At 41.1% G+C, this 22,603-nt stretch overlaps 2 protein-coding genes and 1 long non-coding RNA gene across 3 annotated transcripts; 2 read left to right on the top strand and 1 right to left on the bottom strand.

The window, feature by feature from the left end:
• Positions 1-798: 798 nt before the first annotated feature.
• On the bottom strand, positions 799-3,447 carry LOC138440808 (uncharacterized). Its single transcript, XR_011257136.1, has 2 exons — positions 3,253-3,447; positions 799-1,097 (listed from the first exon to the last, which is right to left on the bottom strand). It is a non-coding gene; the product is annotated as an uncharacterized lncRNA (long non-coding RNA).
• Positions 3,448-9,061: 5,614 nt separating this feature from the next.
• On the top strand, positions 9,062-10,012 carry LOC138441669 (olfactory receptor 1I1-like). Its single transcript, XM_069592767.1, has one exon. The coding sequence runs from the start codon at positions 9,062-9,064 to the stop codon at positions 10,010-10,012; it is 951 nt and encodes a 316-aa protein (XP_069448868.1).
• Positions 10,013-21,179: 11,167 nt separating this feature from the next.
• LOC138441668 (olfactory receptor 1I1-like) lies at positions 21,180-22,121 on the top strand. Its single transcript, XM_069592766.1, has one exon. It carries the CDS (start codon positions 21,180-21,182, stop codon positions 22,119-22,121), a length of 942 nt encoding a protein of 313 aa, XP_069448867.1.
• The last annotated feature ends 482 nt before the right edge of the window (positions 22,122-22,603 follow it).

The following is a 22,603-nucleotide window of genomic DNA, read 5'->3' as shown; positions in this document are numbered from 1 at the left end:
ATATAAGAGTGAGGGGTTCAACCCATGGATCAGGAAGATCCCCTGGAGAAGGGCATGGCAACCCACTCCAGCATTCTTGCCTTGAGAATCCTATGGACAAAGAAGCCTGGCAAATTACAGTCCTTATGGTCACAAAGAGTCAGACAACACAGAAGCGACTTAGAACACATGTACACATACTGTTCTCCACAGTGGCTATGCCAATTTACATTCCCAGCAACAGTGGAGGAGGGTTCCTTTCTCTCCACACCCTCTCTGGCCCCTACTGCTTGTGGATTTTTTTTATGCTAGCCGTTCTGGCTTGTGTGAGGTGATACCTCATTGTAGCTTTGATTTGCATTTCTCTAAAAATTAGCAATGTTGAACATCTTTTCGTGTGCCTCTTGGCCATCTGTATGTCTTCTTTGCAGAAATGTCTGTTTAGGTTTTCTTCCCATCTTTTGAATGGGTTGTTTGTTTTGATGCTGTTAAGCATCATGAACTGTTTGTAATTTGGCGAATAATCCCTTGGCGCACATCACATCACATCATTTGCAAATATTCTCTCCCAATCTGTGGATTGTCTTTTCTTTTTCCATAGTTTCCTTTGCTGTGCAAAAGCCTTTGAGTTTAAGTAGGTCCCTGTTGAGGTCCTTTAATGGACTGGAACCTGATGGTCCGGAGTCAACGATAAGAAAGTGAAAGAGAGAAAGAGACAGAAAGAAAGAAAGAAAGAGAGAGAAAGAAAGAAAGAGAGAGAGAGAAAGAAAGAAAGAGAGAGACAGACAGACAGACAAACAGACACGGGGACCCAAGCTCTGATGGAGCAAAGGTGCTTTAATGATCTTTCTGTGAGTATATATAAGCTGTTGTACAAGAAATTTCTTTCAGCAATGATAAAGATCAGAAAACCAAACGTACAGTAACCATTACCAAGGGAACAAGGGATTAATAATGGTCACAAGGTCAGGAGACAATCCATATCTCAAGAAAGAGGATCTAGACTCAGCAGCTTTGTCGTAAGGAGAATGTTTACTGAAGGAGATTCAAGCCTGTCTCATCCTATGACCTCAGTCCTGGGAGCAGCGTGCCATACCACTGGTATCTGGCAACAGAAACTGATAAGGAACAGAGGATTTATGAGAAACAGCATGTAGGAATCCTCCTGTTAAACATTCCCTGATAATTCCCCCTTATTTATAATATTTGTAAAAAGGGTTCTGACCATTTGAGTTTGTCTAGTTTTAACACTTTTTGCATGAAGGCAATGGTAAATGACAAATATAATTATCAAGACAATTACCAAAATTACAGTTCCAGACCCGATGGTGCGAGTAATGCTTTGAAACCATCTGCATGGGTCTAGCCCAGATAATTGATCAGCTAGTTGTTCAGCTAAAGTTTTCAAATTAGTGGAAGAGGGCAGATTTTTAGAAAAGGTTTCAAAGATTTCTTTTTGTAATAATTGTACATTCAGAGAAGCATTATCATGTATGTTTTGTAAATGAAATTTGATTTGTTCCCAGTTGTAGGCACTATGATTGAATTGAACAGGAGTAACACAAAAGTGAGTAGAATTCCCACATTTTAGCATCACCTGTTTTTTCATCTATTAATTGGTCTCCAACCCATTTGATGGCTGTTTTTAGTTCCTGTATTTCATCTCGAATATCCTCACCTATCTGAGCCTGAGTGGCCCACATAGTATGAGCATCTTTAGTCCAATTTTGGATAAAATTATGTGTTTGAATTGAGGTTTGTAAAGCAACACCAGTGACAGCAGCAGTGGTGCAAACAGCTATTAATCCCAAAATGCCAAGAATCAGCCATCCAATGAATCGTTTAGATCACCAGAGCAGTTTAGTAAGTAACCAGGAAGCAAGTCCAGCCATGGGACCTTCTTCCCAGGGCCGCTGGAGATTTTTTGGTAACCACAGACTACGTCAAGATCAGAGAATCTAAAGGGATTCATTTCTTAAGAAAGCAGAAGAGTTAAGACAAGTATATAATTTGCAATTTATACAAGTTACAGAACATAAAGTCTTATTTAATTGTAAACTTCCTATAGCTAGAACAAAAGGAAGGGGAACACAAGCTTGTATGAAATATGATTGATTATAACAAAAGAAATAGTTCCTATGACTACAACTGCTGCTGCTGCTGCTGCTGCTGCAGCTGCTAAGTCGCATCAGTCGTGTCCGACTCTGTGCGACCCCATAGATGGAAACCCATCAGGCTCCTCTGTCCCTGGTATTCTCCAGGCAAGAACACTGGAGTGGGTTGCCATTCCTTCTCCAGTGCATGAAAGTGAAAAGTGAGAGTGAAGTCGCTGAGTAGTGTCCGACTCTTAGTGACCCCCATCCATGGGATTTCCCAGGCAAGAGTACTGGAGTGGGGTGCCATTGCCTTCTCCGATGACTACGATTGGTCCCTGTGAAATGTCCAGTCCAAGTTCCAAGTTCCAATTCTTTGGTGCTCACAGCAAGTTTCCACATGTCCCATTGTTCAGGCCCAATCTGTTTATTGAGGATGATTTGAGGACAAGGGGGGGCCATTCCACCTTCAAGCCACCCAAGACGTATTGTAGTGTTAGTAACCTTCTATGCTACTTGAGTAGCATAGTCACACATAGTGCTGTTAATATCATCTAAGCAGTTAGATACGCACATACTATGGGGTCCCCAATTAACAATGGTGTAATTGGCCATAAACATTAATTTCCCTGATTTATCTTGACATTTATCTCAATAAACAGGAGTATATTTAAAGTCTTTATAAGTAAACCCCTTACATTCTAACTTTTGTATGTATTGACATGTAGTATTGACATGGTTTTTATAAAAGGACAGGGCAGTAAACAGTCCAAGCAATGTGTGGAAGTTCCTTTTTGGAGGCAGGATGAAAGCCCATGTTTGTTGACTAACATTAATACATAATTTTGTTGGGCCCATGCATAAAGGAAGGATTTCATAGCCTAGAGAAATGTTAGTCTTCCTTCGTCCTCAGGATGAGAGGGCGCCTCCAAATTCCAAGGAGGGGGCATATGTGTTGAGTCATTAGTGGATGAGATTGGTCTTATATCTGTCCATTCTATAACCTACAATAAAAGGAGGGGTTAGATATATAAGCCCAATAAGTGTGATTAATCAAGTCAGCCTGAGCGGGGGAAGCAAAAGCAAACAAAGCAAGCATAGCAACAAAAATATTTTCAGGATTCCAAGGCATTCCCTGTTGAGAAATCAGATTTTCAGCTTGATTAGTAAGGGGTTTCACCTGTCCCCAAGTAGGGAGATCATAAGGTCTATGACGTCGAGTGCGGTGTTTTTTGGAAATTTTTAAATCTGCCATGGCTTGTATTGGAATTTCTTCCTCTTGGGGTCTTTGTTGTTTCGTCTCTAGTTTGAATGTTGGGGGCCCCCTTGGGTCAAATCTTCCGAAGAGGAAGCCATGTGAGTTCGTTGGATCCATCTGGAGAAATACAAGCATACCCCTTTCCCTGTAAGATTAGTTTCCTAGATTTCCATTGATTAGTTAACCCGTCTTGATACCAAATGGGCAAAAGAAGGGAGGTGTCCTTCAGTGTCTCAAAATGCTTTTCTGCTTTGGTCAAAATTTCTCCTTGCGGTAAGTTTAAAAAATTTAAAACAAATAAAGCTATATTAACAATAGTTATAGGCTTAAAGAATATATTGCATTGGAATCTAGCAAAGTCTCTTCTGGATGAGGAAGATAAAAGTGTTCCTGTTTATTCCCCTTTATTTAATTTTTTATTTGTAGTTTCAGTGTGTACTGTGTTTGTTTAACTATGTCTTGTGTTTGTGGATTATAAGGAATGTCTGTAACCTGTTTAATAGAGAATGAATGTAAAAATTATTTGAACTGCTTAGAAATATAGGCAGGGCCATTGTCTGTTTTTATAGAATTAGGTGTTCTCATTATTGCAGAGTAAGCTAACAGGTGGGTTATAACATGTCATGTAGCTTCACCTCGGAGAGGTGTGGCCCATATAAAAGAAGAATTTGTATCGAATGAGACATGTAAGAAGGAAGAGAAAGAAAGTTCAGGGCAATGAGTTACATTCATTTGCCATAAAATTCTATTTCATTTGTCATAAACCTTTCTTATATTTTTGTATTCATCATTTTATTTGCCATTTCTTATATCCTTTTATTAAAAGCATACATCTTACTTTTCTTTAGCAACTATGAAGTATCTTGTATATTAGCATTGGTGAATATATTTATTATATTAACATATTTTATATAAATATATATTTATATAAGATATAAATATATATTTATATTTATATATTTATTAATAGTCTAAAATCTCTTTAGTTTTTCTGTAAGAAAAACTTTTTGTAAGAGGAAGTTAGTGTTCAGTAATTAATGTTTTAAAATCTTATTTTATTTGGAAATGACCTAGCTATTTAATAAACTTTTATCATTTAGTTTAGTACAATTCTAGAAATTTAAGTTACCCCAATTCTGAGAGATTATTTTAGATAGACATTTTTAAAATATAATTATTTTTAATAGAGTTTATCTAAAAGTTTTCATCTCATTTATATATTTATTTATATAAAGAGTTACTTTTTTGTTGACAAACTTAGTTTACCTTAAATCTAGGCACAATAAAAGTATAATATAATGTTGATAATTTAAGATATGTCTTAATTAGATTAACAATTGTATTTAAATTATATTTATATTTAAATAAACATTATATTTATTATTGAATATTTTTCCGTTCACGTGAACTTGAATTTAAATAGAGCTCATTAACTTCATATTGTCCAAAAACAAAGACATACATTGAGACATAGATAATTTTAGATAGACAGACAGACATCATTTTCCACTTGAAATTTAAAATATCTTTTTGATTTTTTTTTTTCTGAGTTCCACCAATTTGCTTATGGCTGGACTCCCAGACAGAGTGGGCTGTGTATCCCAAGGACATGATAACAGTTAACTTTAGGTTTTTTCTTAGGCCTGTTTTTGTTTCCCAGGCAGAATTTGAGCTCCAAAACAGTATTTTAACAAGTTAACCTTTTCCTAACTGCACGTGTAAGAAGAACCAGTTTTGCAATTTCAAAAAAGATTTTATTTTAATCAGTTTTCTCTGGAGTCTAAAGAATATCATGGCTATTCAGTGTCAAAAATATCATTTCTCCTTTGTGTATTTACAGTGTATTATTAATGACATAAGCATGAGGGAATTGCTGTCACATTGGATATAAAGCCTTGGCTACAAAATTTTGACAAATAGTAGGACTATTAAGCATACCTTGAGGTAACACAGTCTATTGAAATTTTTTATGAGGCCCAATGTGATTAGGAAAAGGGAGAGAGAAAGTGAATCTCTCTCAGTCTAAAGAGTGCAAAGGTATATTTAAAAAGCAGTCTTGTAAATCAGTAATGATAATGCACCAATTTTGAGGACTAGTAGTAGGTGATGGGATCCCTGGTTATAATGCACCCATAGGTTTCATAGATGCATTAACTTTTCTAAGGTCTGTTAAGAGATGCCATTTGTTAGATTTTATATATATATATATAACAAAAATAGGAGAGTTCCAAGGAGAGCAAGATTCCTCAATATGTTTTCATTCTAATTGTGTGTCTGTAAGTTCTTTAGCAGCCTGTAATTTTTCTGTCACAATGGGCCATTGCTCTGTCCGAATAGGCTTGTTATTTTAATAATTGCTTTGTTTGTTAAATGAGCAGTGGCCCCTAGGAAAAATGTGGAATGTATATCTGAGTTTGCCATTGCATAAGTAAGTCCCTTCCTATTAGATTAAGGGGTGCACTTATCACATAAGGTCTTAATGTTACAGGTTGGCCTTCTGGTCCCTCACATGGGTATATTTGAACACTTTGATAGACTTCTTGTACTTTAGTTTGAGAAATCCCCACAATCTGGCAAGAGACCTTTTATATAGGCCAGGATTTGGGCCATAAGTGTTTGAAATAATAGTAATATCAGATCCAGTGTCGAGGAGAGCAGAAAATCTTTTACCATTAATTTTGATATTTATATTTGGTGGGGCATAATTAGATACCAATGATGTCTATAAGGATTGTTTTTGATCTGTACTGCTGAATCTACCTGTCTGTACATTATTAGAGGAGTTAATAGAAATGTAAGGCAAAAGAAGCAATTGAGCAATTTTGTCCCCCTTTTTGAATTGCCATAGACTCTGAGATGACATCATAATTTTAATCTCTCCTTTATAATCTGAATCAGTTATTCCAGGGTGAACAGTAATTCCTTTAGTAATCAAACTAGATTGACCAAGTAAAAGACCGAAGGTTTGTGGGGGTAGGGGTCCAAAAAGTCCAGTAGGTACTCTAGAAGGGACTGCTTGAGGGTAAAGGAAAAAAATCATTTAGGGCTGGTATATCGATGGCAGCGAGGGCAGGTTCTTGGAAGTTTTTTATTAGCCTTCTTAGGGCAGTCCCTTTTTAAATGGTTTTTATCTCCACATGTAACTCCTCCTTCATTTCCCTTTCTAAAGGCAGCAGCCATTGTCTCAGCTAGCATTTGCATCTTTTGAGCTTCTGATCCTAGATTGCAACAAGCCTTCAAACAATCAGTAATAGTCCCAGTCTCACGAATTGGAGCAATAGCTTTTTGACATTTCTGATTTGCATTCTCATAAGCAAGTAATTTCTCTAGCTGTTTTTTGGTTTCTTCTCCGATTACAGTACGGGAAATAGCAGTTTCTAATCTAGCTAAAAAAATCGGCCTAATTTTCATTCAGTTCAGTTCAGTTCAGTTGCTCAGTCGTGTCCAACTCTTTGTGACCCCATGAATCGCAGCACGCCAGGCCTCCCTGTCCATCACCAACTCCCGGAGTTCATTAGGTCCTTGTAATGTTTTAATGTAGCTACCTGTAGGCTCTCCTTGAGAAGTAATTTGATCCCAAGCTTCAAGGGCCACTGTTTTTAATTTTCATGCAACAAGGGAGGGCATTGTATTTGAGCTTCTATGGTATCAAATTGTCGGGCACCAGTTAACATTTCAAAAGTAATTTGGTTTTGGGGAGTGCCAGCTCAAGCATTCTTGTTAGCATGATCTCTGGCTATTATCATGAAACCACATTGTCCATTGAAGATATTCTCCTGGTTTAAGGAGAGCTTTTATTAAAACTCACCAATCATAGAGAATAATTTCCAATAGAAAATGCCACAACATTTAGAAGCTCTTTAGTAAAAGGCGAATGTGGGCTATACATAGTTATAGCCTTTTTCATCTGTTGCTTGTAAAAAAAATAATAATAATACATTCATATTGCGGTATTATGTGCCCTCGAGCATCAGGATTTCTTAAAACTGGAAAGGCAGAGAAACCATTGGCTTCAGAGATTTGTGATTGCAAAGCCAGTAATTGAGAGAGCCTCTGTCATGGAGGAAAGCAAGTAAGTGCCAATTTTTTGCAAATATGAGTCTGTGTTAAGGACTTATCATTATTATCTAGAAAAGCATTGCCGGTTTTGGTGTCAAAAGGTGTCTCAAGAGACGTTATCAGAATTATTAGGTTCTAGCAAAGGAGAGACTTTTGGACTTGCGCCTGTTGGGAGAGGAGGAGCATTTGGAGTAGCCAGGATAGGATTAGTACGAAATTTTTGAAATATTTTACGTTATTTTAATTGGACCTTTTGTAAAGTTTTATCATTTAACTTATATTCATGTAATAAGTGTTCTGTCTGTTGTCGAATATTGGGAGGGCTAGAATTTACCTTGAAATGGCAGAATTACAGCTTTAATGAGGGCCCATAGGGGCCATAAATCAATTGGAATGTTTTTTCCCTTCCTGGCAGCTCATTAAACATTTTCTTTGACCTGGTGCCAAGTTTCTAAATCAAAACTGCCTTTATCAGGAAACCAAGGACTGCATTTAACCACTGTTTGAAAGCAAGCCTCTATTCATTGGCGCAAAACCAAAAGTTCCTGAGCTTTAAGCAAATGGTGAAGTAAAGTAGAGAAATGTTAGGGCTTTCTGGCCGTTTGACCCCTGTCTTAGTACTTAGCGACCTCAATAGGTCCCAACCTCAGTAGCCCCTGAGCCACTCTGTCCGAAATGCCACGTATGCCAAGTCCCTGTTTGGGCGCCACTTGTTGGGGTCCTTTAATGGACCGGAACCTGGCAGTCTGGAGTCGATGATAAGAAAGTGAAAGAGAGAGAGAGAAAAAGAAAGAAAGAAAGACACGAAGACTCAAGCTCTGATGGAGCAAAGGTGCTTTCATGATCTTTCTGTGAGTATATATAGGCTGTTGTACAAGAAATTTCTTTCGACAATGATAAAGATCAGAAAACCAAACGTATAGCAGCCGTTACCAAGGGAACAGGGATTAATAATGGTCACAAGATCAGGAGACAATCCACACCTCAAGAAAGAGGATCGAGACTAAGCAGTTTTGTTGTAAGAATGTTTACTGAAGGAGATTCAAGCCTGTCTCATCCTATGACCTCAGTCCTGGGAGCGGCATGCCATACCACTGGTTGCTGGCAACAGAAACTGATAAGGAACAGAGGATTTATGAGAAACAGCATGTAGGAATCCTCCTGTTAAACATTCCCTGATTGGTCCCATTTGTTTATTTTACTTCTTTATTTCCATTTTATTTATTTCCATTATTCTGGGAGATGGATCAAAAGAGATATTGCCTTGATTTATATCAGAGCATGTCCTGCTTATGATTTCCTCTAGGAGTTTTATAGTGTCTGGTCTCACATTTAGGTCTTTAATTCACATTGAGCTTATTTTTGTGTATGGTGTTAAAGGATAATCTAATCTCATTTTTTCCCATGTAGCTGTCCAATTTTCCCAGCATCACATGTTGAAGAGACTGTCTTTCCAACTTTGTATAGCCTTGCCTCCTTTGTCTTAGGCTAATTGACCGTAGATGCATGGGTTTATTTCTGGGTTTTCTATTCTGTTTCATTGACCTATATTTCTGTTTTTGTGCCAGTGCCACACTGTTTGGATGACTGTAGCTTTGTAGTATTGTTTGATTCCCAGCTTTATGTTGCTTCCCTCTGCCCTTTTCTCCTTCACAGTAGACACAGGCCATCCATGGAACCAGAAAACCAAACAGCAGTCTCAGAATTCCTCCTCCTGGGACTCTCAGAAAAACCAGAGCATCAGATCTTCCTCTTCGGGCTGTTCCTACCCATGTACCTGGTCACCATCTTTGGAAACCTGCTCATCATCCTGGCCATCATCACAGACTCACACCTCCACACGCCCATGTACTTCTTCCTCTCCAACTTGTCCCTCATCGACATCTTCTTCTCTTCCACCACTGTCCCCAAAATGCTGGTGAACCTCTGGACACAGAGCAAAGCCATCCCCTTTGCAGGCTGCCTTGCCCAGATGTACGCCTTCCACCTGTTTGGGACCATGGACAGCTTCCTCCTGGCTGTGATGGCCATTGATCGGTTCATGGCCATTGTCCACCCTCTGCACTACTTGGCCATCATGAGTCCCCGTGTGTGTGGGCTGCTGGTGGTGGGGTCGTGGCTGATCACCAACCTCCAGTCCATTGTCCACACCAGCCTCATGGCTCAGTTGACCTTCTGCACTGGCTCTGAAATCCCCCACTTCTTCTGTGACCTCATGCCCCTGCTGAAGCTCTCCTGCTCAGACACACACACAAATGAGCTAGTGATCTTTGCATTCGGTATTGTGATGGGCATCAGCCCCCTCGTGTGCAAAGTCTTCTCTTATACTTGCATTTTTCGGACGATCTTCAGGATCCCTTCTGCTCTGGGCAAATGGAAAGCCTTCTCCACTTGTGGCTCGCACCTCACTGTAGTGACACTATTCTATGGCACCATCTTTGCTGTGTACCTGCAGCCGGCATCTCCCATTTCCTCCCAGAAGGATAAGGCAGCTGCCCTGATGTATGCTGTGATCATTCCCATGCTGAACCCCTTTATCTACAGCCTAAGGAACAAGGACATGAAGGCAGCCCTGAGGAAGCTGGGTGGCAAAGTAGCACCCATCAGTCCTAGGGCAGAATAGCTGTTCGGCACCTGCCATGTTCCAGGACCACAGTTCAGTGCATGGGACACTGAAAGACATCCACTGCTGCTCTCAAGGCATTCAGAGTCTGGTATGGAACAGAAATCTGTCAAGAAATCATCACAGGCCAACACGGTAAATGTGTCTGTCGTAAGAGATGAATGAAGCACTGCAGGAAAGAAAAGATGTGTATTTTCCCCATGGTTTATCTTCCTCCTGAAGGTCAGAGTAGGAGATTTTGAAGTAGCCATAAATTGGTCCTTCTCGGGTGTCTTATAGAAATGGTACATGGATAATCCTAGTTGAATGAAAGATTAGCTACACTCAATTTTAATGAAGATCTTTGTCTTCAATAAAGAGAATGTGGAAGCAACCTAAATGTCCATCAACAGAGGAATGGGTAAAAAAGATGTGGTATATTTATACAATGAAATATTACTCCACCATAAAAAGGAGCAAAATAGTACCATTTGCAGAGGTGTCAATGCACCTAGAGACTGTCATACAGAGTAAATAAGTCAGAAGGAGAAAAATGAGTATCATATAGTATCGCTTATATGTGGAATATAGAAAAAATGGTACAGATGAGTTTATTTGCAAAGCAGAAATAGAGACACAGACATAAACAACAAACTTATGCACACCAAGGGGGCATGGGAAGTAGGATGGACTGGGAGATTGGGACTGATATATATACACTATTGATACTATGTATAAAGTGGATAACTAATGAGAACCTACTGTATAGCACAGGGAACTCTGCTCAGCGCTTTGCGGTAACATACATGGGAAGGCAGTATAAAAGAGATGGGATACATGTATATGTGTAACTGATTCGCTTTGCTGTACAGCAGAAACTAACACAATATTTAAAGCAACTATATTCCAGTAAAAGTAAAAAAATAAATAAATGGTCTGTGTCTTAAAAAAAAAAAAAAGTGTGTATCACCATGCTTCCTAAGTGACTGGAGGAAGGACTCTGAGAACATGAGATGAGCTCACTTGCTTTCCGATTCAGCAGTCATCAACCTCAGTCTCACAGGGGGCCTAGTGGTCCTGACTTTGCATAGGGATCAATGTCATCAACAGGCCTCCCATGTGCCCCAGATTGGGACATAGGAGAGGCTGGCATTGGATCATGGAGATCGTGATTCAGCAGGCTGACACTGGACCTTGGAATCTGCCTTCTTAACAGGCTCTCCAGGTGGTCCTGAAGCAGGCAGCACAGAGACCACAGTGGGAGGACACTGGCCCTGAACTAACCACAGAGTCCATGTGTTTCCTGAGATTTCATCTCATGGTTCCAAACCCTATATGATTCTATAGGCGCTGTCAGCAACAAGTGGATGCGGTAGGCTAAGCTACATGAAGAGGTTGGATTAGGGGCTGAATGTCCTCCAAAAAGATAGGTCACAATCTAACCCCTGGTACCTCAGAACATGACCATTTCTGAAAAGAGGGTCTTTGCAAGATAACCAAGTTATAATGAGGTCATTAGGGTCCTAATCCACTGTGACTGGCATCCTTATAAAAAAGGCAAACTTTGGACACAGACATGCACCCATGGAAAAATCCATGTGAAGATGAAAGAAGAGATCAAGGTGATGCTTCTAAAAGCCAAGGAATGCCAGAGATTGCCAGCAAACCAAAATCTTAGAGAGAGGCACGAACAGATTCTTCCTCACAGTTCCCAGAAGGAACTCTGTGTGAGTGTGTGTGTGTATGTGTGTTTATTTCTGTGTAGAAACTCTGGAAGGTTACGCAAAAGCCACTAAGAGAGATTATTCATTGCAGGCCCTTGCTAAGAACTGGATGAAAAAGGACCTGGATTGGGGAACAACATTTCATTATTCCATTGCATGAATTTTTTTTTATTTTATTGAGTAGAGTTGTATCAGTTTCAGGCATACAGCAAAGTGACTCAGTAATGCATACACATATATCCATTCTTTTTCAGATTCGTTTACCATATAGATTATTATAAAACACTGAGCAGAAAGTTCCTGTGCTATACAGTAGGTCCTTATTGATTATCTGTCTTATACATAGTAGTGTGTATACATGAATCCCAAACTCCTAATTCATTCCTCCTGCCCCACATTTCCATTTGGTAATCGTAAGTTTGTTTCTGAACTTTGTGAGTTTGTTTCTGTTCTGCAAACAGTTTCACTTAGCTTCACTTGTAATGCATGAGTGCTCAGGTACTTCAGTCGCGTCCAACTCTTTGTGACCCCGTGGACTGTAGCCCTCCAGGCACCTTTGTCCATGGAATTCCCCCGCAAGAATGCTGGAGTAGGTTGCCATGCCCTCCTCCAGGGGCTCTTCCTGACCCAGGGATCAAACCCATATCTCTTACATCTCCTGCATTGACAGGTGGGTTCTTTACCACTAGTACCACCATAGTTTTACATATATTAGTTTAACTTATAATACTTTCACTTCACTTAAACCATTTTTTAGGTTCCACATATATGTGATATCATATATTTTTCTTTCTCTGATTACTTCACTTAGTATGCTAATCTCTAGTTCCATCCATATTACAGCAAATGGCATTATTTCATCCTTTTTTATGGCTAATTTACCATATGATTCCACAGTCTTATTCATGGACATATGTCCAGAGAAAAACCATAATTCTAAAAGATATGTGTACCCCAATGTCCATTACAGTAGTACTTACAATAGCCAAGACATGGAATCAACTTAAATGTCCATTAACAAAGGAATGGATAAAAAAAAAATGTGGCGCATGAATAATTTCTTAACCAAGAGTTAGTATTTACACATTTTAAAAGTTAACATTTTTAAGACATTAAAAAGCCAGTTGGGGAGAAGGTAAAAATAGAAGGATCCAGAAGATAAAAAGGGAAACAGAAATGGGAGGCATAACATAGAAACCCAAACACCAAAGAATAAAGTCCACCAACAGTTTTTTGATTCAAGAGTTGAAGAGAAATCCCTTAATCCCCATTCAAAAATAAGCTTGGTCCCCTCTGGAAAGAAAAGGAAATATATACCCATCTGAATGCAGAGTTCCAAAGAATAGTAAGGAGAGATAAGAAAGCCTTCCTAAGTGATCAATGCAAAGAAATAAAGGAAAACAATAGAATGGGAAAGACTAGAGATCTCTTCAAGAAAATTAGAGATACCAAGGGAACATTTCATACAAAGATGGGCACAATAAAGGACAGAAATGGTAGAAATAACAGAAGCAGAAGATAATAAAAAGAGGTGGCAAGAATACACGGAAGAACTGTACAAAAACAATCCTCATAACCCTGATAACCATGATGATGTGATCTCTCACCTAGGGCCGGACATCCTGAAATGTGAAGTCAAGTGGGCCTTAGGAAGCATCACAACGAACAAAGCTGGTGGAGGTGATGGAATTCCAGCTGAGCCGTTTCGAATCCTAAAAGATGATGCTGTTAAAGTGATACACTCAGTAGACCAGCAAATTTGTAAAACTCAGCAGTGGCCACCCTGGTGGCTCAGAGGATAAAACGTCTGCCTGGAATGCAGGAGACCCAGGTTCCATCCTTGAGATGGGAAGATCCCCTGGAGAAGGAAATGGCAATCCACTCCAGTATTCTTGCCTGGAGAATCCCATGGACAGAGGAGCCTGGCAGGCTACAGTCAACGGGGTCACAAAGAGTTGGACACGACTAAGCGACTTCACTCACTCAGCAGTGGCCACAGGACTGGAAAAGGTCAGTTTTTATTCCAATCCCAAACAAAGGCAATGCCAAAAAATGTTCAAACTACCACACAATTGCGCTCATCTCACAGGCTAACAAAATAATGCTCAAAATTCTCCAACCTAGGCTTCAACAGTACATGACCCAGGAACTTCCAAATGTTCAAGCTGGATTTAGAAAAGCCAGAGGAATCAGAGATCAAATTGACAACATCTGTTGGATTATAGAAAAAGCAAGAGAATTCCAGAAAAACATCATTTTTCTGCTTCATTGACTACAGTAAAACCTTTGACTGTGTGGATCACAATAAACTGTGGAAAAATTCTTAAAGAGGTGGGAATTCCAGACCACCTTACCTACCTCCTGAGAAGCCTGCCTGCAGGTGAAGAAGAAACAGAACTGGACATGGAACAATGGACTGGTTCAAAATTAGGAAAGGAGTATGTCAAGGCTGTATATTGTCACCTTGTTTATTTATATGCAGAGTACATTGTGCAAAATGCTGGACTGCATGAAACACAAGCTGGAATCAAGATTGCAGGGAGAAATATCAATAAACTCAGATAGGCAGATGACACCACCCTTATGGCAGAAAGCAAAGAGCAACTAAAGAACCTCTTGATGAAAGTGAAAGAGGAGAGTGAAAAAGCTGGCTTAAAATTCAACATTCAAGAAATGAAGATCATGGAATCTGATCCCATCACTTCACAGAAAATAGACAGGGAAACAATGGAAACAGTGAGAGACTTTATTTTCTTGGGCTCCAAAATCACTGTAGATGGTGACTGCAGCCATGAAATTAAAAGATGCTTGCTCCTTGGAAGAAAGGGTATGACAAACATAGACAGCATATTAAAAAAGCAGAGATATTACTTTGCCAACAAAGGTCCTTCTAGTCAAACTATGGTTTTTCCAATAGTCATGTATAGATGTGAGAGTTGGACCATAAAGAAAGCTGAGCACCGAAGAATTGATGCTTTTGAAATGTGGTGTTGGAGAAGACTCTCGAAAGTTCCTTGGACTGCAAGATCAAACCAGTCAATCCTAGAGGAAATCAGTCCTATATATTCATTGGAAGGACTGTTGCTGAGGCTGAAACTCCAATACTTTGGCCACCTGAGGCAAAGAACTGACTCACTGGAAAAGAGCCTGATGCTGGGAAAGATTGAAGGCAGGAGATGGGGATGACAGAAGATGAGATGGTTGGATGGCATCACCAACTCGATAAACATAAGTCTCAGCAAGTTCTAGGAGTTGGTGATGGACAGGGAAGCCTGGTATGCTGCAGTCCTTGGGGTCACAAAGAGTTGGATATGACTGAGCAACTGAACTGATACTGATTTATGCAGCATAAAGTTACTGATTACTTTCCAGGAGCTTTCACTGGTGAACCAAACTGTATAAGTCCCCTATCCTCCTGGAGTTTCCTTCATGATGGAAGGAGTGAAAGGACATAGATTCAGGAACCTGAGCAGCCTCGGGAGGGGCTTGAACCAGACCACCCTGCATGGGAACTGCCATGAGGTTCAGTTTGGGCTGGGAAGGGACACTAGGGCGTTTCCTAGTTAGACTGTATCCTTAGTGGAGTGTATCCTCCACTTTATCACCCACTCCATTGTCCCAAGGTGCCCATACCCCAGACAACAGGTCACAAGTGGCAAGAATACAAACAAAACAATTAGCATCTTCCCCTTTAACAAGGAGTCATGGGATTTAAAATGCCCAAGAGCCCTCAAACTCTAAATACCCTGCTGCGACCCTGTTCACATACCCCAGCTGGGGTGGGAATACACGATTCCCTCCTCTACACCACAGACATCAGACTCCCCTCAGACGTCACAGCTGGCAGGTCTCCTCACATCTTTCCTGGTGTCTTAGCATTGACCTCAGAATCCTGTGGGATCCAGTGGAGACGGAGTCCGCCAAGACCATTCTCTTGGTAACAGCCTCCTGGTAAGTCAGCCAAGGATGGAGAACAGGAGTGAACTGGAGGGGTTGGGGAAGAGGAACTGCATCTTTTCCTGAAAGGAGAGAGCCTGTGAGGGGAGAGGGAGAATGAGAAAAAGAAGAGGAACCGAGAGCAATTCTATAGTCTGTGAGAGGGCAAAAGGTACAGAGGGCAAACTCACTACAGCTAGTCATATGGAGAAAAAGCGTTTTTGGTCTGTGGATGGAGTCACCATAAAACAGTTTTTTCAAAGCTGAGGTTCTTCAAGTACAGTCCTGGACCAGTAGCAGCTGTGTCCCCTGAGAACTTCCTAGAACTATTATTTCTCAAGCCCCATCTCAGACACTCCAAGGTATGGGGTATTAACCAGCTCCCTCGGCGGCACTGATGTATACTCGAGGCTGAGAACTACTGTCCTAGTGCGAGCAAGGACTTCCTGTCAACAACCAAAGACAGCTGGAAATGTGTAGCCAGCAAGGGACTCACAGGAGTACAGGCAGCCCAGAGAAACCTGAGCATCACCCTATAGAAACCTCAAACCCAACTCTAAAAACCCTTGAAAATTAATTGAATCTCTGCCGGAGATCTCTCGAGGTTATCCAGGAAAAGCTTGTGCCGCTCACTTTTCTAAAGCTCCCTTTCACCACCTGTTAACCTTCCATGGTCCTGCTCCTCATAGTAGGGATTAGCATCTCTTCCTTGTTCTTAAAACACCATGGGGTCACCCATCACCTTTCTTATCCTGATTGAACTATATACTGTGTAGTCCCATTTACTTCAGCAAACCTTCAATCTTTCCATAAACCAATGTTCTTGGAAGGCAGGTAGATAAGAATCTAAAACACTTTAATAGAAGAGGATGACTTAGAACATGTTGGCAGAGTTTAACTACGAAACACCACTGCTCACAGGGTGTGAGTGGCCATACTCGGAAGCAATGGAGTTTGAGAGAGTGAAAATAAACCTCAGTTCCACTAAGAGCACAGCCACCTGCAGGCTGAGTGCCCAGAACATCCCTCTCAGCCCCCGTCTTTTTTTTTTTCCACTGCACCACCTGGCATATGGGTTCAGACCAGGAACTGAACCCATGACCTCTGCAGTGGAAGCATGGAAATGTGGATTCTTAACCACTACTCTGCCAGAGAAGTGCCAGCCCCAGTCTTTCTATTATCAGTTGTGGTCAACACCATATACCTCTCAGAGTCATTGTGAACTCTACACATGAAGAAACTCTGGGGACTTCCCTGGTGGTCCAGTGGTTAAGACTCTGCACTGCATCCCCCTCTGCAGGGGATGCAGGTTTGATCCCTTGTCAGGGACCTAAGAATTCAAATGCCATGCGGCTCAGCCAAAAAAAAAAAAAAAGAAAATTTTTTTAAAAACTTAAGTGTTGCTCCTTAGAAGTCTCAACACTTTTGTTGCCATTAAATGCCTCATATGTGCTTGTCAGAAATTGGATTTAAGACCAGAGGACTTAACCAGGTAAGAAATGAGGGCAGCATCCCACTGCTGGGCAAACACACTTAGGAAACCAGAATTGAAAGAGACACGTGTACTCCAATGTTCATCGCAGCACTGTTTACAATAGCCAGGACATGGAAGCAACCTAGATGTCCGTCGGCAGACGAATGGATAAGAAAGCTGTGGTACATATACGTAATGAAATATTACTCAGCTATTAAAAAGAATGCATTTGAATCAGTTCCAATGAGGTGGATGAAACTGGAGCCTATTATACAGAGTGAAGTAAGTCAGAAAGAAAAATACCAATACAGTATACTAACGCATATATATGGAATTTAGAAAGATAGTAACCTGACCCTATCTACGAGACAGCAAAAGAGACACAGATGTAAAGAACAGACTTTTGGACTCTGTGGAGAAGGCGAGGGTGGGATGATTTGAGAGAATAGTATTGAAACATGTATATTATCCTATGTGAAATAGATCGCCAGTCCAGGTTCAATGCATGAGACAGGGTGCTCAGGGCTGGTGCACTGAGATGGCCCTGAGGGATGGGATGGGGAGGGAGGTGGAAGAGGGGTTCGGGTTGGGGAACCCACGTACACCCATGGCTGATTCATGTGAATGTATGGCAAAAACCACTACAATATTGTAAAGTAAGTAGCCTCTAATTAAAATAAATAAGTTTTTTAAAAGAAATGAGGGCAGCAAAGGAAAATCCTCTCATTGCTGGAAAAAGATGATGTTAACATTTTATAAGGACCTGGTGAATCATGACACATTGGTTTTTTTTTTTTTCTATTTGTCTATGTATCATAAGAGACACATATAGTGCCTAGCACATAATGTTTTCTCTATAAGTCTTCATTAATTTAAAGGAAGGATAAACACGTTCACGGGAAAATGGAGACTTAAAGAGGCAAACGCAACCAAGCTTTGGTGGTCTTGTATGAACCTGCTTTCTCTGAACTTTCTATATGAACCTGATTGTCATTGTTTTTCAATCGCCCAGTCATGTCCGACTCTTTGCGACCCCATGGACTGCAGCACGCCAGGCCTCTCTGTCCCTCACCATCTCCCGAAGTTTGCCCAAGTTCATGTCCATGAACCTGCTAATTCCCAATAAATAATGGGAACTTTCTAAATAGATGGGGAAACAAAACTAGGATCAAACTCATTGTCAGCTTAAAATGTGTGAATGAGAACACTATCAGGCATGACTACATGTTGGCATTTCTTTAAACCTTGCTCTCTCCTGTTCATTCCTTCGGTCCATATTTCCATACTAGTTCATGTCAGAATGTTATTTTACAAACTTGCTTTTCTGTCATCATATTAACTCCAGGAATATGTATGTAGGACATTCTACTTTGTGTCAACTGACACTTGATCACACCTTCCATGTTGTCATGGAAACTGCTTATCTTTGAATAGTCCAGGCTGTGTCTGGGAGTTTTTATTTTGAATAAACTTTCTGAACATCTGTTCGACATGATACAACAGTGTATATTTTACTGAGGTTGCAAAACTATTTCAAGGAGCAGTGATGGTTTGTCTAGATCATATGAAAATACAGAATTTCTTGTCCTATGAAGGTACTGCTGAGACCAAATGTACTTCCAAAATGCCATTAGCTTTTTGTTTTTAAATATATATTTTGTTTATTTGGCTGTGCTGAGTCTTAGTTGTGGCACACGGGCATGTGAACTCAACTGTTTTGTTGTTGTTGTTGTTTATTTGAGATCTTTATTTTTTCTTAGTATGGAAATCAATTAAAAGAAAAAAACTGAAAAATTCACAAATATGTGACGATTAAACAACATGCTCCTGAGCAACCAACAGGACAAAGAAGAAATCAGAAGGTGAACTCAACTCTTAAGTTGTGGCCTGCAGACTCCTAAGTTGCAGCTTTGGGGCCCCCTGCAAGGGGAGCATGATGTCTTAGCACCTGGACTACCAGGGAAGTCCCCAAAATGCCATTAGCTTTAAAGCTCCAGATATTCTTTTGTTAGTGTGAAAGCTCTCTATAAAACTTCCACTTTACCAGCATTCTGGGTTCATTCAAAGTCACTGTTTCCCCTGAAAATACATGACTACTGTCCTAGTGCACTGAATACTTGAGGCCAGGGGCCTACTCACTAGCTTGCTGAAACATTTCTGCTCAGTTGAGTCATTTTAAATAATGCCAAACCTGATCATGCTGATTGCAGTTGCTGCTATAAATGTATTATTTAAATAATACTATAAAAATTAACAAACTATAAGAGAAAGGAGGAAAGAAGGATGGAATGGAGGGAGAGAGGGAAGGAAGGGGAAGGGAGGAAAGGAATGGGAAATATGGTTTCATGAAGTCCAAATTGTATGCTTTGTAAGGACTTAATAACAAAAAGGAATCATTTTTAAATACTGCTGTCAAAATAGATGTGAGCAAGGTAATGGAAGACAATTTGGATGTAGAAGTGTAAAAATCTGAAAGGATTCTGTACCCAGATTGTTTTGCAAGGATCCTGAATTCCTTGTTTCACATTCATGGAAAAAAAAAACCAGAACACAGATTTCAGCCTATCTATATGGCTAAGGCAAGGCAGCTGATACAGATCTACCACCAATTTCCTCATACTAGAAAAGACCTTGGTCTTCATCAAAAAGTCCAATGAATAAATTTACATACTAGACTCAAGTTAAAATGTGAAAGGTATGTTGGTCCACTTTATGTTTCCACTCTTTTGCTGGCGTTTCCAACACTGGTCCTCATCACGACAAATGAGAAGGGGTCTACCTAGTCATCACGTGGGAGCAGATCATAAAGTGCCCCTAATGAACTTAGGGTTCATTGGATTCTTCAGAAAAGTGCTATTCATCCTTATATCCCTAGTCATGAACCCAAAAGAGATGCTAAAATTACACCTTATTGATGGAAGAGGAAAGGAAAGGAGGAAAGGAAAGAGAGAAAGATGAAGGGGAAAGAAGAGAAAGAAGATGATCAGGTTTGGACTTGATTTCCTCTCAATTTGATTTTCTATGAAGCTTGGCTCTATGAAGAGAAATGAGGCTGTTTATGAACAATACCTTAGTTGTCCCAAAACAACTAAGTCAGACATTTGAGACTATCCGTGGCAGAAAGTGAAGAGGAACTAAAAAGCCTCTTGATGAAAGTGAAAGAGGAAAGTGAAAAAGTTGGGTTAAAGCTCAACATTCAGAAAAAGAAGATCATGGCATCTGGTCCCATCACTTCATGGCAAATAGATGGGGAAACAGTGGAAACAGTGTCAGACTTTATTTCTTTGGGCTCCAAAATCACTGCAGATGGTGATTGCAGCCGTGAAATTAAAACATGCTTACTCCTTGGAAGGAAAGTTATGACCAACCTAGATAGCATATTCAAAAGCAGAGACATTACTTTGCCAACAAAGGTCCATCTAGTCAAGGCTGTGGTTTTTCCAGTGGTCATGTACGGATGCGAGAGTTGGACTATGAAGAAAGCCGAGCACTGGAGAATTGAGGCTCTTGAACCGTGGTGTTGGAGAAGACTCTTGAGAGTCCCTTGGACTGCAAGGAGATCCAAACAGTCCATTCTGAAGGAGATCAGCCCTGGGATTTCTTTGGAAGGAATGATGCTAAAGCTGAAACTCCAGTACTTTGGCCACCTCATGAGAAGAGTTGACTCATTGGAAAAGACTCTGATGCTAGGAGGGATTGGGGGCAGGAGAAGGGGACGACAGAGGATGAGATGGCTAGATGGCATCACTGACTCAATGGACGTGAATCTGAGTGAACTTCAGGAGTTGGTGATGGACAGGGAGGCCTGGCGTGCTGCAATTCGTGGGGTCGCAAAGAGTCGGACACGACTGAGCGACTGAACTGAACTGATTCTCAGACATGGATGGTTTTCCTTGGGGAAACAGAAATCCATGGAAGGGAGCTGTAAGAATTCCATGGGTTTTCACAAAACACACAGGTTTGCAGGGAGCTGAGACAGAACTCCATCGCTGACTCCAAGTTTTATGTCTCTCATCTTCCTCCTTTTCTCCTTCGTGGTAGACAAAAGCTGTCCATGGAACCAGAAAACCGAACAGCAGTCTCAGAATTCTTCCTCCTGGGACTCTCAGAAAAACCAGAGCATCAGATCTTCCTCTTTGGGCTGTTCCTGCCCATGTACCTGGTCACCATCTTTGGAAACCTGCTCATCATCCTGGCCATCATCACAGACTCACACCTCCACACGCCCATGTACTTCTTCCTCTGTAACCTGTCCCTCATCGACATCTTCTTCTCTTCCACCACCGTCCCCAAGATGCTGGTGAACCTCTGGACTCAGAGCAAAGCCATCCCCCTTGCAGGCTGCCTTGCCCAGATGTACGCCTTCCACCTGTTTGGGACCATGGACAGCTTCCTCCTGGCTGTGATGGCCATTGATCGGTTCATGGCCATTGTCCACCCTCTGCACTACTTGGCCATCATGAGTCCCCGTGTGTGTGGGCTGCTGGTGGTGGGGTCGTGGCTGATCACCAACCTCCAGTCCATTGTCCACACCAGCCTCATGGCTCAGCTGACCTTCTGCGCTGGCTCTGAAATCCCCCACTTCTTCTGTGACCTCATGCCCCTGCTGAAGCTCTCCTGCTCAGACACACACACCAACGAGCTGGTGATCTTTGCTTTTGGCATCATCATGGGCATCAGCCCTCTCACATGCATCCTCGTCTCTTATATCTGCATTTTCTGGGCAGTCTTCAAGATCTCTTCTGCTCAGGGCAAATGGAAAGCCTTCTCCACTTGTGGCTCACACCTCACCGTGGTGACACTATTCTATGGCACCATCTTCGCTGTGTACCTGCAGCCAGTATCTCCCACCTCCTTGCAGAAGGACAAGGCGGCTGCCTTGATGTGTGGGGTGGTCATCCCCATGCTGAACCCCTTTATCTACAGCCTAAGGAACAAGAACATGAAGGCAGCTCTGAGGAAACTATTCAGCAAAGCAGCTACCTCTCAGTCCTAGGACAGAAAAGTTGTTCAGCACCTACCATGTTCCAGGACCACTGTTCAGTGCCTCGGACACAAGGATACACGCTATTTCTGCCCTCAAAACATTCAGCCTGGTGGCTGATAGAGACGTGCCAATAAATCATCACAGAGCAACCTGGTGATTGTGTCAACAGAGATGAATGCAGTGCTACAGGAAGGGAAAGATGTGTATTTTCCCCACGATCTCTTTCCCCTTAAGATCAGAGCAGAGGAGACTCTGAAGTAGCCTTAAACTGTCTGAGGTATTGAGCTTATAGGATTTCGCCTTTTTGAAGGAAAGATTAGCTGTGCTCAGTTTTAATGCTGATAAAGACAATGTGTATTAGCCAGGTGTATTACATCACCGTGCTTTCTAATGACTTGGGGAAGGACTTTGAGATGAGCTGATTCGCTGTTGGATTCAGCAGCCACAGTTCTCAGTCTTACATAGAGTCTAGTGGTTTGACTTTGCAGGAG

Source organism: Ovis canadensis, chromosome 5 (genome assembly GCF_042477335.2).
Source record: "Ovis canadensis isolate MfBH-ARS-UI-01 breed Bighorn chromosome 5, ARS-UI_OviCan_v2, whole genome shotgun sequence".
NCBI lineage: Eukaryota > Metazoa > Chordata > Mammalia > Artiodactyla > Bovidae > Ovis > Ovis canadensis.
Note: the sequence above shows the minus strand (reverse complement) of the source record. Positions and strands in the feature narration are given on the sequence as shown.